We start from the raw sequence: 19,076 nt of genomic DNA, 5'->3' as shown, positions 1-19,076 counted from the left end.
ACAATTGATAGCATTTTAAAACATTCAATATTGAAAAAAAAGGGAAGAAAAGAAAATACATTATGTATGCCTTTGTGAAAAATATCTAATAACATATCATTTTTATTTCTTATTATATTTATTGGGATTTAATATGCAACCTCTTCACATCTGATTCCTACACAATGTGGCACCAAAGGATGAATTGTATAGTACTAGCCATCTTTTAGCATGCACAATTTCTGCGACTTCATCCTTTGATGGTGATCCCGTATAAACATTGTAGCTGTCAGGGATGGACAGGTTAATAAACTGCATTTTTTTTAAATGTATTCCGCTTGAGGCCATTATGTCTGTTCCCTTACAATATGTAATTGATACAATGTTTATATTACACATTTGATATGACCTTTTATCCTTATTGTGTGCAGTAAATGCTTAACTCTTTTCCTTATATGATATTATTTACTGTATGTTTTAATGAATGTATATTTAACTTCTCACAAATAAGTAAGAGAACTCTAACTCTAACCTAACTGACAGAACTGAATCCCAGAACTTTAACCTAACTAACAGAACTGGATAGCGGAACTCAGATTACGCTCCTTTATTAGAGACACAGAATGTAAATTATTTTCTTAGTTTTAGTTCTTATTTTACGTAGATCTGCATATTGAAAATGTTTTAATTCACAGAACAGTAATAGCAAAAACCCTATTTCTTTATACTGTAATCACCGATACTACTGGATTCAAGGATGGCTAAAATATACAGTAGCACCTCAAAATGTTGTGCTTAGTGAGATAAAACTAAAATATAAAGAAAATGAAATGTGTTCCTCTTTCCTCAGATATCAGTAGTGTGCCATTTGCATCAGTGCTATCATTGCTGGCATCAGATGGATCGATATGTTAGGAACACACCTTGCTTGCTAAGATTCCTCATTAGTCCCAGTGGTTTTTATTATTCATGAATGATACAAATCTTTCCGTTTCCTGTGTTTTCTCTTTGTTGCACTGAGGAAGAGAACAGATTTGGTCCCCCCAAGGAAGAGTAGTGAAGAATAGTGAAGAATGCCAGTGTAATATGTGGCTTTTGTGCATTAACAGTGACAACACTGGAGCAAAATGTTTTTTCTCGAAGGAAAAAAAAATATTTAAAAAAAAAATCCATTTTTATTTTAATTTACTTATTCCCCAACATTTTGGTTATATGGAGGGTTTTTATTAAATCAAATGGACAAAAAGGAAACCAAGTTCCGTTGGTCAGTGCTTCCGGATCTTGAATACAAAGTAACAGTCTATGATGTATAAACTTGCTTGCAGAAGGACTATTAAGGCATCAGTGAGTATAGTATATAATCAAGAAAATACTTGCTCAAATTACGGGGAGTGTATTGAAAAACAGCACTGTCTGGTTCTCTTCCTAAGTGGACCACCGCTTCTTTTACAGTATCTAACAATCTTCCTCCCACTGTTGACTTTAATGTGGGAAGAAAATAGCTGTACTCATAGTAGTGCTGTCCGTTCCAGGTGCTGAAGACATGATGCAGGGAATCCAATCGAGTAGAAATAACGGCGCACAGCAGCAAAAATGGAAGGGCTACAATATAATGACTAAGTTAAAAACTATTTCATGAATAAAGTGACAACAAGGCACGAGTAAGGGTGAATAAGGGTGAATAAACTGTAACGCGTTTCGCACATTTCTTTGCATTTTTGCTGCTGCGCTCCATTTTTTCTACTCGATTGGATTCCCTTTTTATTAAAGCAGCAGTCCTGCCTCCTCAATTATTTGGTTTGTCCCTTTATTATTATTTTTTTACAGCATGGGCTTCAAGGAGTTAAATCGCTAGACCTCACTATTTGGAACTTTGGTGACCAATGGTTTCCAAGAATACTACTGATGTGGATACCAGTGTTAAATCTTCCAATAGGGAAATCAAAATGACCACCTAATGTTACAGCTCCAACAGGCCAACATGAAGATGCAACGCAATCTTTTGCAGCTTGCTTTCGACGGCCATTTAAGTGGCCAAACACTAGTAAGGTCAATTGTAAATGCTGTAGGAAACGGGTGAGTCCCCAGAGTAGAAAATAATGGGGTTCAGCTCCAGAGAACACCATGGATCCCATCCTGTTAAAGAAAGGGGGGGGGATATTAATTAGGTGGGATTTATTTATTAAATAAAAAATCCACTGAAACCTGGTGCCGTCTACTGCCCAATCTTTGAATCAGCAAGACTGAAAAAATACTTGCTTATATTATATTGATTCCTAGCCTACCATGAGAGATACATGCCTATCTTAAGCTTTTTTACTTATAAAAGTGTTATGTATTGAAGGCCTACTTTCTAGATGTGCCTTTGCTCACGCTATTAGTCGAAAGAAAAAACAATGATGTTCTCAATTTTAAAGGCAGATGTAAAATTGGTGCATGCTGGATAAGGCAGTTGCAGAAATCCATTCAACTCATTATATGTGTCAGGATCTTCTTTGCTTTGTTTCATTGCAGTAATCTGTGACCCTAAAGTCCATCAATATGACCGAAGGAAGTTTTGGAGTTGAGAAGGATTCCTTGAGAGCTGTAAATTCAGTAGTAGGGGTTGTGAACAAATTTCTGATTTTGTCCAAAGAAATAACAAACAGTTTGAGATGTTGTCCAGGCAGTGGTCAGCTTATGAGCAATAGACATTTTGAATTGATCCCGTAGCCATTTTTAATGTCTGTCAGATGTATTCAGCTTAAAGACCAAAAGGGAAATGTGACCATGTGTCTGTTTTTGTTCAGTACAGAGCTGATAAGTTATGAAATATATTTGCAGGACAAATACTATTGCAGTTGCCTCTGTGGAGGCTTACTTGTTAGTCTGCTTTTTTTCTCGTAAAATTTTTTTGCCCTTTTTTCTATGTTACTAACATGCTTAATAACTAACATGTCATTCATGGAATGTTTCATTCTACTAACCGTTACCTGAATCAAAAAAATGTACTAACATGGTAGTGACCATCATATTTTTTAAAGTAACAATCGTTATTCTGTTCACAGTTTTTAATTTCCTTTCTCCCCCCTTCTCCACAAAGCACTCAGGCATTGGACACGCTATGGTAAACAAACTACATTGTTCGGTAGATATCATTCTAATTGTTTCTTATTTTGGGTTTGCCGTGTGTTTTCTTTCTTTCTTTTAACTGTAGACATCATTACAAAAGAGGAACTGCGGTTGGTACTCTTCTGCTTACTTTGAACTCCTTCTTTTCATCTGTTGTTGACCTCCTTAGTTTTACCTATCCCTACCAATTTTTTATTTATTTAATTTTTTTTTTTACACCCCTGTAGGGGCGTCATTAACGGCACTACCCTTTGCATTAAGCTGTGATTAACAAAAATAAGGCTAAACTTTGGCTGGCCTAAGTGATCACTGGCTCAGCCAGGTTCCAAACATTCATAATGCATGGCATGATCGCTTAATAGGAATGCTATATTACATCCATTCATAATTATCCATCACAAGCAATCTGGATACTTTTTCTATTGTGTTCCTTTTCTTTTTTTTGATCTGTATTTGATTTTAGCATGAGCACATCAGAGTGTGCTTCTAACACTGGTTGATTTGCTTTTTTTTTTGTTTGCATGGTATTTAATTACTTGCATGTTTAAGTGCTGCTTATTTGTTATCCAGTGCAAATAGTGGTGGTGTCTAATATAGCTTGCGTCATTTATGTTACCAACATGCACGTTTTAATTAGTCAATGACAGACTACTAAACTTACTAATATGCACAATAGCTAAACTAACCTAGAAAGCATTTTACTAACACCATTTTTGTGTCTGCTAAATAACTGTTCAGTTGCTGTAGGGACAATACTGACACTAGCTCATTAATAAGACAACAGCTGAAATACAGTAGTTTAGATCTTTTAGGGGAAGATGAATTCTAGAATCCAAGACCAAACTTCAAACAGACATGAAAATGGATTTCCAAACTAGGTCTCAAATCAGGCACATCCCAGAAATGCAGTCTTTAGGTCTGAGTATAGCGTGTCCTTTCCCTGTGCTTTGTTATGTAGGTAACAATTTCAGTGGATGGAATTCTGACAACAACAGGCTACACACAAGAAGACTACACCATGCTGGGATCAGATGACTTTTTCTATGTTGGAGGCAGTCCCAGCACAGCTGACCTCCCTGGGTCACCAGTCAGTAACAACTTTATGGGCTGCCTTAAGGAGGTACATTTCTTCATGCCTTTTCATATTCTTCTTCAATAGCATGTTCTGTTTAGTGTGATGGAATTGACATGTTTTTGGCCGAGTTTATAATTGAAAGCTCAGCTTTTGTCAGATGCATTCCTAAACTGGCAACAATTTAACATAAAATGTCATTTATACAGGCAGGGAGTTATTTATTAAAATCTCCTGGCTGCAAAACTGGGGCAAAATGTTATGCAAAAAATAGCACCAAATTTATCAACTGAAAAAATGGGATTGCAATTTGAATGGAGTTTTTTTTTTTTGTAGTAAATCTTGTACTTTTTTCTGCCCCAGTTGTGCAACTGGAAGACCTTTATAAATATCCCCCTTTTTCAATATGTAATAAGTTGTGTCATTTTTCTTGCCATGCTGTATGTCATAAGCTATTATTATTTAACATATACTGTAACGTAGGTAAAATGGGTGTTTTATTTAAAGGCCACAATATATGTTGAAATATTTGGTTCAGCATAAAAATATCAGATTTAAGATATTGAATTTTCTCTGTAATATTCTTAACATTTATGCTGATTCTTTAGAGTTCAAGGCATAAAAAAAGTATTTAATATCTTATAAGATTATAGACCACGTAATTTTAGAGCAATGTCTGGGTTTAAACATTTAACATTCAGTGTATCAGAACTGTGTCTGGCAGAAAAGAAGGCAATTCAAGCATGAAAATATGCATTCTGAATAACTGAGTAACTCTAAGAAAAGATGAGTTCTAAAACAAATGCAGGAGCCAGCCACACACATCATGCTATAATCCGTATGTGGATCAGAAACACTGGGTCATCTAACCTGAACCTGGCCTAGAACGGACTTCTGTTTTACAAAGTGGTGAAATTTGAGTATGACAGTCATCTTTTCTGTGTTTTTGCACTCAGTTTCTAAGGGGGCATAGACAAACTAAACATAAACACTGACAAACACATAAATATGTCTCACAGAGCCTTTCACCAGACCTGTACAGTGTAATAAAGATAATACAAGCTGGAAATGTAACAGTATGGGAGTACATATACTAGTGGGCATAATATGGGTGCTCAAAGCTTGCTGCTTGGGCCTCGTATCCTTATGTTGCTGGTTGATGCCGTGTAGGTGGACATCAAGTGAAAAGTGTCCCTATCGTTGATGATGACACAAAACTGCAGTGGGTTCAAAAAGTACTTGGATAAATTGGCAACATGGACAAGTAAATGGCAGAGGATATTTACTATACATAAATATATGATTATGCATTTGGGTAGAAGCAATAAGCAGGCTACATTATATACAAAGTTAATATAGCAAAATGTAATCAATCTTTATTGGAGAAGAATGTAGGCGTAATTATACTGTACAGTAAATTATAAGCTTGCTCAATATTACTGTAGGTAGCACCTGCATAGGCTAACAGGATATTATGTATTTGGTGTATATGGGAGGGAACCGACCATCATTTTACACAATATATAATGCACATTTAGTACGACTGATTCTTCAATATATATTTCCTTACTATGACAAATCCATATAAAATGTCTGTATTTTTCGGCAATAAATATTTTAAATATTTATTTCGTGTGCGGTGGAAACAACATTCTATTTTGATATGTTTCTAAGCAGTAGGGTGAAAATCATGTTAGTTCTCCCAGACCGGCATTGAGAGAGACAGCTATATAGAACAAAGGGGAGAGTGCAAGGAGGCCCTTCTGCTTTTTTACAGCGCCTATAATAGGCAGGGTAACTCTAGTGTGAGAGTTTAGAAATGGCTATATGCTTCAAACCAGGAGCTGAACATGTAACAAAACATCAGGGTAATAATCACCATTCCAATTGGTATCCTTTTATAGCTCTTCAACAAATGAATATCCGATCAAATTTGCGCAATTGGTTCTTTCCATTTTTTTTTAAACTGGTGAGGTGTCCAATTTAAGGAATATTATAATATATATATATATATAATATAAATACTTAACATCCTGATTAAAAAAAAAACAATTCTAAATCTAAAAACAATTTCAATCTACGGTATTTCAATTTTGGAGGAACAACATTATATATTTATCCTTAAAAAATAAATAGCAATATTGTGTAGTTTACACAAATAATTGGAAAATCCATCATACCCTTTTTCATTAAACATAAAACTCTGTATAAATATGCACATGCAAATATTTGCCTACTGTGCATAACTATCACAAAATCACATATACACAATACAAATAATTTACTTGGATCTCACGACCTGACAAGTTATCCAAACCTCTCTCTCTCCTCTCTCTCTCTTCTCTCTCTCTTCTCTCTCTCTTCTCTCTCTCTTCTCTCTCTCTTCTCTCTCTCTTCTCTCTCTCTTCTCTCTCTCCTCTCTCTCTCCTCTCTCTCTTCTCTCTCTTCTCTCTCTCATTGTTGGTGCATGTGATCATCTTAGGGGATTTGTGTTAAACTCAGAGAAAATAACGCTCACATAATAACAATCATCTGTTCCTTAGCATGTCTTAAAATGAGGTAAATACAACCTCAGATGAACAACAACACATGACATATTACACTGTGTCATGATTTATTCAACACAAATAAAGCAAAAATGGAGAAGCCATGTGTGAAAAACTAAGTATACCTTATGATTCAATAGCTTGTAGAACCACCTTTAGCAGCAATAACGTGAAGTAATCATTTTCTGTATGACTTTATCAGTCTCTCACATCGTTGTGGAGGAATTTTGACCCACTCTTCTTTACAACGTTGCTTCAGATCATTGAGGTTTGTGGGCATTTGTTTATGCGCCGCTCTCTTAAGGTCCAGCCACAGCATTTCAATCAGGTTGAGGTCTGTACTTTGACTGGGCCATTGCAACACCTTGATTCTTTTCTTTTTCCGGCCATTCTGTTGTAGATTTGCTGGTGTGCTTGGGATCATTGTCCTGTTGCATGACCCAATTTCGGCCAAGCTTTAGCTGTTGGACAGATGGCCTCACATTTGACTCTAGAATACTTTGGTATACAGAGGAGTTCATGGTCGACTCAATGAATTCAATGTTCCCAGGTCCTGTGGCTGCAAAACAAGCCCAAATCATCCCCCTCCACCACCATGCTTGACAGTTGGTATGAGGTGTTTGTGCTGATATGCTGTGTTTGGTTTTCGCCAAACGTGGCGCTGTGCATTATGGCCAAACATCTCCACTGTGGTCTCGTCTGTCCAAAGGACATTGTTCCGTGGTTGTCTTTGGTTTGTTCAGATGCAACTTTGCAAACCTAAGCCGTGCTGCCATGTTCTTTTTAGAGAGAAGAGGCTTTCTCTTAGCAACCAGTCCAAACAAACCATACTTGTTCAGTCTTTTTCTAATTGTACTGTCATGAACTTTAACATTTAGCATGCTAGCTGAGGTCTGTAGAGTCTGAGATGTAACTCTTGTTTTTTTTGCAATTTCTCTGAGCATTGCACGGTCTGACCTTGGAGTGAATTTGCTGGGATGTCCACTCCTGGGAAGATTGGCAACTGTCTTGAATGTTTTCCACTTTTTTTCTCACTGTAGAAGGATGGACTTTAAATTGTTTGGAGATGGCCTTATAACCCTTCCCAGATTGATGGGCTGCAACAATTGCTTCTCTAAGATAATTGCTGATGTCTTTCCTCCTTGGCATTGTGTTAACACACACCTGAATGCTCGAGACCAGCAAACTGCTAAAACTTCAGCTTTAATAGAGGTGGTCACACTTGCTGATGATCAATTAATCAAGGGCATTTGATTAGCAGTACGTCTGCTACTTAGCATCTTAATTCCTATGGAAGCAGTAAGGGTTTACTTAGTTTTTCACACATAGCTTCTCCATTTCGGCTTTATTTTTGTTAAATAAATCATGATGCAGTGTAATATGTCATGTGTTGTTTTACACCTGAGGTTGTATTTACCTACTTTTAAGACCTGCTAAGGAACAGATGATTGTTATATCCTGATATGTAAAATCATAGAATTCAAAGAGGGTGTACTTTCTTTTTCACACAACTGTATATATACAGCTCAACCCTGTTATAGCACGGTCCTCTGGGGCCACCCGATTCGACCGCACTATAACCGGGGTCGTGCTAATTTAAAAAAAATGGCCGCCGTGCGCACGATCGGGAGGAGGGGGAAGGAGGGAGGAGGGGGGAAAAGGTGGAGTGAGGCACCTGCAGCCTAACACGTCCCCCAGCAGCCACCGTAACTCCCCTCGCACTTCCCCCAGCAGCCTCACTTCCCCCAGCAGTTCCACACCGATCCCCCCCAGCCCCGCCCCCAGCCCCACACCGATCACCCCCCGCTAACCCCGCACCGATCCCTGCCCCAATCCCCCAGCCCTGTACCAATTCCCCCCCCAGCCCCGCACCAATTCCCCCCCCAGCCCCGCACCAATTCCCCCCCAAGCCCCGCACCAATCACCCCCCCAGCCCTGCACCAATCCCCCCCTCAGCCCTGCACCGATCCCCACCAGCAGCCCCACGATGCCCCAGCAGCTGACACCAAAGTTAGGGGGTAGAGGGGAGGGCTGTGTGCGTGCTGTGAGTGTGTGCAGTGTGCTGTGAGTGTGTGCAGTGTGCTGTGAGTGTGTGCAGTGTGTGTGTGCAAAAAATATATTTTTTTTTTAAATACTCGGGTCCACGCTCAAACCACGTTATTAGTGAATCTGCGTTATAACGGGGTTGAGCTGCATATACAGTATAGCCAATAAAGTATATCACATGTCTTAGACAGGTCTGCAACCTTGCCTTTCAACCATTATCACCTAGCATACAGTGCTTCCACCGCAGCAAGGGATTCTGGGAAATTACATGCAAATGAGCACACAACGTGTCACATTTTGCCTGGAATATCCATTCACATGGAGCCCATATAAGCAAATGCATCGCTGTTTACACAGCTTTTAAGCACAGCATGGGAAAATGAAACTGACAAAATGAAACTGACCTGCCAACTTGGAAAGTGGGGTGGGGCAAACTTAAACCTCACAGATTCCCAGATCAGTTTCATTTTGCCAGGTTACGTCAGATCCAATGTGATCATTCTTCCTGTAATTATACAGGTAAATAAGAATTTTAACCCAGGTGAGTGTTAGGCCCTGCTATGGTCATGCCTTGTAAGGTGGCAGTAGGCTTAAGACACTTTGGCCAAAGGGTTAAACTAAATGACCCTTTTTAAAGAGAATATATAGGTATTGCACTGTGTATTTTTGTCACATTGGAAGTAGCTTTGGGCATTTTTGTTTTTTGAAGTGGAATATTGTCCCATAATGTTGAATTGATTTCATTGGCCCATGTCACTGATCATAAAGACTTGAAACTATTGTACTAATGGCCACACGCACATTTACTCCTTCCGGTGTCAGGGTACCCTGTTTATAAATCCATTATGTTTCCTGTTTATTTAAATATTTGAACCTGTCACTTCCCAAAAAAATGTCAGTGTCTCTTAACACGTCAAATATTTACATTACAATTGTGAATTTGTGAAAAATGTCTTAGCGCACTGTGTGTGACCATACCAGTAATAATGTTCTTTCTACCGTATGATCTAAAACGCGGGTACTCAAAAGGCACATAGTCCGCCCTACAGTATGTACTGATATCCACATTTGCTTTAGAGTATGTAAACCACATATCTTGTGTAAACTACACAATATTGCTATTTGTTTGTTTAAGTTAAATATATAATTTTGTTTCTTCAAAATTGAAATAGATTTATATATATATATATATATATATATATATATATATATATATATATATATATATATATATATATATATAGTAGATGGTGTAGAACAATAGGCACTCCATCTGGATGAAACAATGTGGGCGCAAATCCTGTATGGTATAGAATAGGCAATACGATACCGTTTGAAGACGAATATCAGAGGCAGCATTCACATCACCTTGAGAAAGGTCCCGCACGAGGACCGAAACGTTGGATACGATGTCTTGTTAATACAAATTTCTTTTGACCACTTACCTGGAGTGCTGCCTCTGATATTCGTCTTCAAACGGTATTGTATTGCCTATATATGAAATAAACAAAAGAAAAAAGAAAAGTGTCCCACTAAAAGCACTCAATTAACAATAATAATGAAAATATGTTTATTAATGGACAGGAAAACACTAAACAAATATAAATATTAAACAATCCCCAGAGGGTCTCAACATCCCAATACAAAGATGCATGCAACTTTAACAATTAAAAGTAAACTAGTACTTTACTTACTTAATTTACCAACTTGAATTCTTAACCGTAAGTTGTATACTGGAGCTGACATGAAGTCATCCATGCAATGTCCACTGATTTATAGCATTCAACAAACTTGTTACACACTTCTGCATTGAAGCAAACTATTTTACAAAATAAAAAAGGATGAAATGCACAAAGTTTGCGAAAATCTAGCATGACGTTTACAATTTGTAACTAGGATTAAAACAAATTTTGTACATACAATAGTGGTCTTAAACTGTATACTATAATTTTCCAAATCAGTCTCATGTAGAATTTTGCAACTAGGGTGGCAGTTTTTAGAATGATGACAGCTTGGAAAGTAATGCATAATATTTAATATAAGATGATATGTAAATATAATGGAACCATGGCAAATGTTAAACCAAAGACAATATCATGCATTGTACAGTAATCTTGTCAGAACTAGAGAGGCCCATTGAGGTCTTCAGCACTAATGTAGTTAAATGCATGTTGGTTCTGAAATGATGTTAGTAAAAAGACAAATAGCACAGCTATTGCAGACAAAATAGGAAATTATTGTTTAATGAGTTAAGCTCTTTTAGCCTTTTATGTAATGGCCTCAACTACAATTTCAAATAGAAAGCTCTCTCAACAACAAGCGGTAATTCTCTTTTTGCTGTATGTACTAGATTTCCCCATTTTATACGATTACATGCTGTTATCTATTGTATTGCACGGAGATTGCTTTTTCTATGCAAAAGACTGAATTAATAATAATAATATATCTTGTTTCACTGAGAGTACTATATTTTCAAGATTCATTTCTAGTCCCTCAAAATACATTCGGTAACAATTATTGGGCAGCAGCCCTATAATACCACTGAGTGGCATTGCACCATAGTTAGTGTAACCAAACCATAATATATAGACACTGCACACCTACAGCACACCTCCTGAATTATGTCTACTGAAAGACTCCACTGTTATAATTGTACATATTGTGCTGATATATTGCAGTCTTTTATAGCCTAACCCTGCCAGCGTATTTGTGATGTTCTGGGAATGTTGCAGGTGCAAACATGTTGCGACCAGCTGGTGGGGCTTTAATTCAGCCTCCTTGGGGGTGCAGAGTAACAGAAATAACTTAACAGCTTTTAGCAATCTGATGCTAAGATTTACTAACCTCCAGTAGGGTTCTATCACACAGCAATCCTGCGTTACCTGGCATTCACTTAAACGGAAAGTAATGCGGGATCAATATGCAACAACCCGCATCTGAGCTTAGTGAAGATACAATTTAAAACAAAAATGTACAGTACAGTATATAAAACAAAATAAGGAGAGGATCACTCCACTCCTACTATCACCCTAACAGAGCAACTCTGGAGTGATACTCTGAGGCCCTTACTGAGGAGCCTCCTATGGAGTACCTTGCCATCCACTCTTGTGGATGGGACAGGCCTCAGGGCCATATATAGGGGCCCTATTCTTTAGGAGTGACACTTTCCTAGACTGGAAAATAGCAAAGAGATCCTACTTCTAAACACACATAGTTAGACTAACAGGACTTACACTGTATACAGCGAGAGCCCTCATCTTGGTCTTCTTCTGGGATCTGATCTTAGAATTTTCCATCCCCACATATATACCCAGCAGTGGCATCAGTAGTCACCATGACTACTAGGGGGAGGGGTATGACATTCTACTTAGTATCCTTACTTTATGACATCACTGGGCACCTTTTAGAACATGGATGTGGCTGGTTCATCCTAGTCATCCTACCCCATATGATGGATAGAGGCGATACACTGTAGCTATATCTGCAGTTAACCCTCTAGGGCCCTTAAGTAGTATTCCCACAGAGGTGCTACACATGTATTTGAATATTCTATTTCACCAGACCCAACAGACACAATTTTATTTTCATAAATATGGGTTTGCCTTTGATTGACTTTGGCAGTGTCTTATGCCATTTAACGGTACCCCATATTTGTAAAAAAAAAAAAAAAAACTTTGCTTGGGTGGGGATGTCAAAATGCACCTCTCTTTTCTCTGTTACTGTCTACATACTGTAGTCACCTTTTATATGTAGCCCTGCTTCCTATCGCTAGCAAGCCTCTACTCTGTGCTGTGTTACCTGTAGGCTCGCAGGGCCTAAGTCTCTGCCACGGAGAGCCTGGGGTGCGCGCAATATCTATAACGGGTGCAGCGCCTCCACCTGCGACAGCTCCCGCCAATGGGGGAGTGGGTCTTCGCAGGATGTATATGCAAGAATTACACTCACACAGCCAAGTACTATAACCAACCTCCTTTACTTGCAGACAAAGCTCACATTTAGGTACATACCATAACATCCCAGTAGATACACTTTATAACACGCCACGGCGGACGCCAACACTATCTTGCGCCACGGTGGATGCCAACACAATCATGCGCCATGGCGGACGCCAACACTCCCCCCCAAACCCTCCACCGGGTGATCCCACCCCGTGTCCGATCCTTAACGGATTAGTCCTCCCGCTCACTGTAGGCTACTATATGTGTGTATGGGTGACTGCGCAGCCACTGTGTCTCGAATGAATAATTGGTACCATTGGTGCACTTGTTGAAATACCTGCCGAGCACTCCTGTGCCCGGGACTGCTACGGTCTTCACAAAGGGTCTCTGTACATCGACACCGTTCTCTCCCTCTCTCTCTCTCGGGTCCGGGGCGCTCCCACCCGGACTCCGGCAACAACAAGCGGGGTCTGAGCCCAGACCTCCCACTCGATAGTATAGTCCCGATCAAGGTCTAAAGATACTACGGGAACAGGAACCTCACCAGGGCGATCCCTAGCTCAGCTTGTCTCTACCGTGACTAAGGGCTAACTGGGCCTGGGGCACATGGCCTGCGCCGGGGCGGATCAACCTCCCCTACACAGACACTCCATCTCCTCTCCTCTCCAACCAGCTCTCCACCACGTGCGTGCAACCACCTCCCTATATCTACTCCACCTCCGCAGCCCATTGGCTCAACTCTCTCACCTGACCCTCCCCGCGGGGCTGCTGGGACAAGGGTCTGCTACCTCCCACCAATTAGCACTCTCCTCCTTCGCGGGCTTTGCAACTCCCTCTGTGCAGGCGCAACCTCCCGCTCTTTCAGGGTGAATAAGGGGTCACGGCTACATATATGAACGTTAAGAGCAACGAATCAGGATTCTTCTGGTTGTGTACTTACAAAAGATACAGTGGTGGGTATGTATGAATTGTTGTTTAGTTACTGTAACTAAACAAAAAAGAAATGTATATAAATGAAAGTATATAAAATTACAGTTTATACGGTGAAAGGGGCTCATCCAGACAAAATGTAGGTAGCTATATTACATACTGCATTGTAGGGGATTGGGTGGAGGCTCAATAAGTTCTAATAAGGGGTATTGACTATTGGAACATGATCCTATGTTAACATTTAAGTCAATGGCAGTTAAACCCAAAAAGAGCTCCGGTACCCCTTATCAGAGCTTACTGATTCCAAGTGATAGTTTGCTGTGATAAACCAAAAAACTGACCGAAATCCTATGTTAAAGCAGCAACAATATCTATTTTTTATTTTTACCTTGTATAAACCAAAGGGTCACGGGAAGCTAAAACCGCAGCAATCAAAGATACAATAAATAGCACGTTCTATTATAACTAATACTAAGTGACATAATTATACTGTCCGTGAAAATACAGATTCCCCATTTTGAGTTAATAGACAGTTTGTTGGGCATAAGATAAAAAGGGAATATATGGACTTTTTCACTCTGTTGCTCCCCGTCAGTGTTTTCCAAATGGTAAACATTTAAGTGAATATGCTTTCCTTATTGTTATAGTCTTTGTCTAATTTTAATAATTATGTGCCATTCCCAGAATCCAGTGTCATCGGTTTACAAATTGGGCTGTTTTTGCCATGTCTCTGACATTCCACTTATTCTATATTTGAAACAATAGACTCATTTATTTATTTTATTTATAAAATGTTTTACCAGAAAGAAATACATTGAGTGTTACCTCTCGTTTTCAAGAATTTCCTGGGCATACAGTAGAGTTATGATGACAAATACATAGTTACAAATACATAGTTACATTAAGTGAACAGGGTATACATTATATACGACATTACATGTACAGTTAAAGATAATATATGTTATAGGCGATTGTAACAATTACATACCAGATTAAAATGTGAGACAGCTTTAGTTTTGAAAGAACTTAGACTGGTGGTGGCTGTGAGAGTCTCCAGTAGATTGTTCCAGTTGTGGGGTGCACGGTAAGAGAAGGAGGAGCGGCCGGATACTTTGCTGAACCTTGGGACCATGAACAGTCTTTTGGAGTCTGATCTCAGATGATAAGTGCTGCATGTGGTAGGGGTGAGGAACTTGTTCAGATAGATGGGTAGCTTGCCCAGAAAGTATTTGAAGGCAAGATAGGAGAGATAACCTTTGTGCCTAGACTCAAGCGATGACCAATCTAGTTATTTGAGCATTTCGCAGCTCTGTGTTGTAGTTGCATTGGAGGATAAAGCGGCATATTGAATTATAGAGGGTATCAAGTTTGCTAAAATGAGTTTGGGGTACCAAGCCATATGCTATGTCTCCATAGTCTATAATTTGCATTAGCATAAGTTGTGTGATGCACTTTCTGATCAGCAGACTCATTAGCAGACTCATTGGTAGCCATTTAAAACTATAGTATAGCCTTTGAGCTATGGTCTATATCCCAAAGATGCCCATGGGGGATAATTTCAAACATGAAGATTGGGAGAAATTATCATTTTTAATTCCAACTACCTCCTTACTATATCACCTTTAAAACTGGTTAAATATACACATGGGCAGCCACTGACAGGAAGAAATGAACACAGAGAACATTTTGACCGTGTCATAATTACCTCTGAAAGCAGTTACATTGACATGCATAAAAAAAACGTATCTTGATGAATTAGAATATTTTTTAAGACTAGAGAAACTAGATTTTTGATCTCAAAATACATGATTTCTACATCTAATAAGATGCTTCTAGTGAGATCTGTAACCAAAATGTTCTTTACAGTACCTTTTGTATTCTCTTTGAGGATATTAAGCCTGAGGAGACAGAATGAACTGTTAGATAGGAAATCCCCTTAATATACTTGTATGCTTGAATGTACCTTACGAAGGAACACTGAGATATTTTCCTGACACAGATCAGAGCCCTTTTCTAAATTGCACTATAAAAGAGAAAATATCAGACTGCAAGATTCAAACTGTTTACAGTACTTTGTATTCCCTCAGTCGGTAATACGAACATACAGTGTATATTTTAATGTCACTGATTCTATTTTTCCTTTTTATGCAAAAACTTCCCATTTGTTTCATTACCTAAAAAGACTGTATTGCTTATACATCAATGATGATTATAATTATACATTTTCTAAACATTCCTGTACTTTCAGAACAGATAGCCACGAACATTACTGGAGCCGTATAATAAATACAGCTGCTAAACTGTAATGTAACCAAACCCTATACAGCTACTGCTGGGGAATACATTTATTTATTTAGGTGAAAAAATACAACAAATTCATAGCGTGGATCTAATAATGTCTTAAGATAATATTTTTCTTTAAAGAAAGAGCTTCGAGCGGCAGAAAAGCTGTAGAGAAACGAAGATAAGAATCTCAGTATCACATGTCTCAGTATCATACATTTATTTATTTAGGTGAAAAAATACAACAAATTCATAGCGTGGATCTAATAATGTCTTAAGATAATATTTTTCTTTAAAGAAAGAGCTTCGAGTGGCTGAAAAGCTGTAGAGAAACGAAGATAAGAATCTCAGTATCACATGCAGTGTGATGCACATGGAGACAATCATACTGTATTTATTCTTATTGCTCCTTATTGTCTAATTCTACAATGCATTAGTATTGAAACGGATGTTGCTTATTTGTCTCTGGGTAAATTTATGGAGAGTACAGTGTTCAGTTGTGAGTGACAAATTAATATGACACCGCAAGAGTTGTGGTGTCATTTGTAGCTGTTACAGCTCCATCTGTTTAATCTCTAGTCATGAATTGTTAATTATTGTAAAAGTTTGGAAAATGCATTTATTTATCACTAAAATGATAACAAAGTGTGTGTGTTTTTTTTTTTAGGAGGCACAATTCATTTAAACTGCTTGGATATACCCTAGTTTGTCATTTGGACTTAATTTCATTGTTATTGTTTCCCTAAGAAATAAAATCTCTTCTCAAATCACAAGCCAGCCGTTTTCTGAAATAAAAAAAAAACCTCCCAGAATGTACAGTATTATGCATTCAGTGCTAGACTGGCACAGTTTGCAGCATGGCAAGTTAATGAGTTAACTCCTGCAAAGGAGAAATATATGACCCAGATGCACATTTAGCAGCAGAGGGCTTTTCTCAACAAGTACTATTACCGTACCCCCTGTAGTGTTACATGTATATAAAAAAAGATGTCCGGGATATACAAAAATGTAGCAATATATGTGTGCGTATGTATATAATATTTAAACATCCCAAAACAAGTGTGGGGATTTAAAAAATAAATAAAGTATTATAACACTACATTAACAATAGGAAGATCACACCGATCTGTATAAGTCTATGCTTCCTATGCTCGATCGCAGAAAGATGTACTGTATAGGGGAGTGATGTTCATCAAGGTGTTTTGTTCTCACATAAACTCTAGGACAAATTGTCTTTGAAGTGTACAGCAAGCCCATGCCTGATCTTTGTGCGTCTAGGAATGCAATAACTCAAGCTGTGAACTTCACTTACTCTGCATAAGTCTCATACTGTAGCATTCTGTACTCACTCTTGTATCCTGGTATCGTTATTGTTTAAATAGATCATACCTTTAACCTTTATAATCAGAGGCAAGACACTTAATGTGAAGTTCCAAAATGACAGTTTTTCTGCAATGTTTTTACTAAACACATATTAATAGCGTGTATATTTCAGCCCAGTTTCCATTATTTGTCAGTATCGTAAACAAACAAAACTGGTTAAAAAAAACAGCTCCGTATCTATTTATGTATAAAAACGGATACGAGTAAATGTAATCAAAATTATTTCTTTCATAAATATGGTGCTGATATTATTGCATCAGCATTGTCCCAGTTTTGCAGTTAATAGATTTGTTGAACATCACCTTTGATACGGGGCACCCAGTAAATTGCAAGGATTAAATAGGGATATTGAATAATTGCTGTCACTTTTTTGAGGTACTGTAACATATTCACTTGGGAACAGGTTTAATAAAAAAACACAGGATAAAAAAAATATAAATAGCTTCCGTCTTAGTAACATACAAATAATACCAATGGAATATTGCAAAAAAAAAAGTTAGCTTTTGCTATCAACTTTAAATATCTGCTACATTCCTTTTATATTCTGCATCCAGCAAAGTATCTTCTAAAAGAAATTAATGATGTATGGAAAATGATCAATTCCCAATTGATTAGTTGCTAACATGTCCTTTGAATTCTTGCAGGGAAGATATTGCCCATATTTATTGTATTTTATCTAACACTGAATTAATTAATCGATAGTTCTTCATTCAAAAGTTGACATTTACAATCCGTACATAGGGGTCTATGAATCAATGCAAATAAAACTATGAGTTGATGCACTTCATCATGCTTTGGTGAACATTTGCATCAAATATAAGAACAGATTTTTACATCTAGTGCATATTGTTTGAAGATGAGGTAGATAGAAAACAAAGCACTACTTCACTAGTGCATTGTGAATAAAAGGTTAAATCAAGTGCGTGCCCATAAAAAGTTGTTTATTGGTTCCAAACATAAAACAGCTACATGGAGGGGGTCCAAGGGCCCCTCACCAACGCGTTTCGACCGTTGGTCTTTCTCGACACCTTGAGAAAGACCAACGTTCAAAACGAATTGGTGAGGGGCCCTTGGACCCCCTCCATGTAGCTGTTTTATATTTGGAACCAATAAACAACTTTTTATGGGCACGCACTTGATTTAACCTTTTATTCACCATGCACTAGTGAAGTAGTGCTTTGTTTTCTATCTACCCCATCTGCAAGCTGCTGAAAATGAAGGCACACAGATATCCTGAAAGGTTGATGTACATACCTGAAGAATTATACCCCACAAAACGTGAGTTATTATACTCTGGTTTATATATTGTCAGTATATCCACTCCGATGTTACTTTGACTGGACACCAGGGGTGTGGATTCTCACCGCTGTGCAAGTGGAATCCTGGCCAGCTATTCGGAATAATTGTGGAGTCATATATATACTATCCCAGTGGAAAAGTGGGGTATATTATTTTGTTCATGGAGGATATCACACTTATGCATTTTCGAAGCAAAATGTAAAATTTTCAATCAAACTATGTAATTTAGACAGAGATCTTTTTGTCGAGTGTCTATTAACTTACATACCTCCCAAATCAGTCATCTATACAACACGTGGAAGGATATCTGAGATGTAAGTTAATTTAAATATGCAAAGTATATTAAAATTATATTTATCCACTATTTCAGGTGTGTTTACAGGTATCTCTCCATGTGTCTTCATCTCTACCAAAATCTCTCCTCCTCTTTTTTTTTTTTTTTACATTTCGGGCCTATTCAATATGCATTTCCCTGAAAAAATAATCTAG

The 19,076-nt window shown here is 38.0% G+C and overlaps 1 protein-coding gene across 41 annotated transcripts in view; it reads left to right on the top strand.

The window, feature by feature from the left end:
• The window catches only part of NRXN1 (neurexin 1), a 1,413,358-nt gene that overhangs the window by 538,931 nt on the left and 855,351 nt on the right, over positions 1 to 19,076 (top strand). For 32 of the 41 annotated variants that reach the window (XM_075595923.1, XM_075595877.1, XM_075595924.1 and 29 more), the window contains 2 exons: positions 3,062 to 3,085; positions 4,049 to 4,210. In XM_075595923.1, the coding sequence (XP_075452038.1) occupies positions 3,062 to 3,085; positions 4,049 to 4,210 (186 nt within the window). The remainder of the gene's footprint in view (positions 1 to 3,061; positions 3,086 to 4,048; positions 4,211 to 19,076) is intronic. The other 9 variants (XM_075595902.1, XM_075595901.1, XM_075595894.1 and 6 more) reach the window with 1 other exon arrangement.

Source organism: Ascaphus truei, chromosome 4 (genome assembly GCF_040206685.1).
Source record: "Ascaphus truei isolate aAscTru1 chromosome 4, aAscTru1.hap1, whole genome shotgun sequence".
NCBI lineage: Eukaryota > Metazoa > Chordata > Amphibia > Anura > Ascaphidae > Ascaphus > Ascaphus truei.
This window is presented reverse-complemented; position numbering and strand designations above follow the sequence as displayed.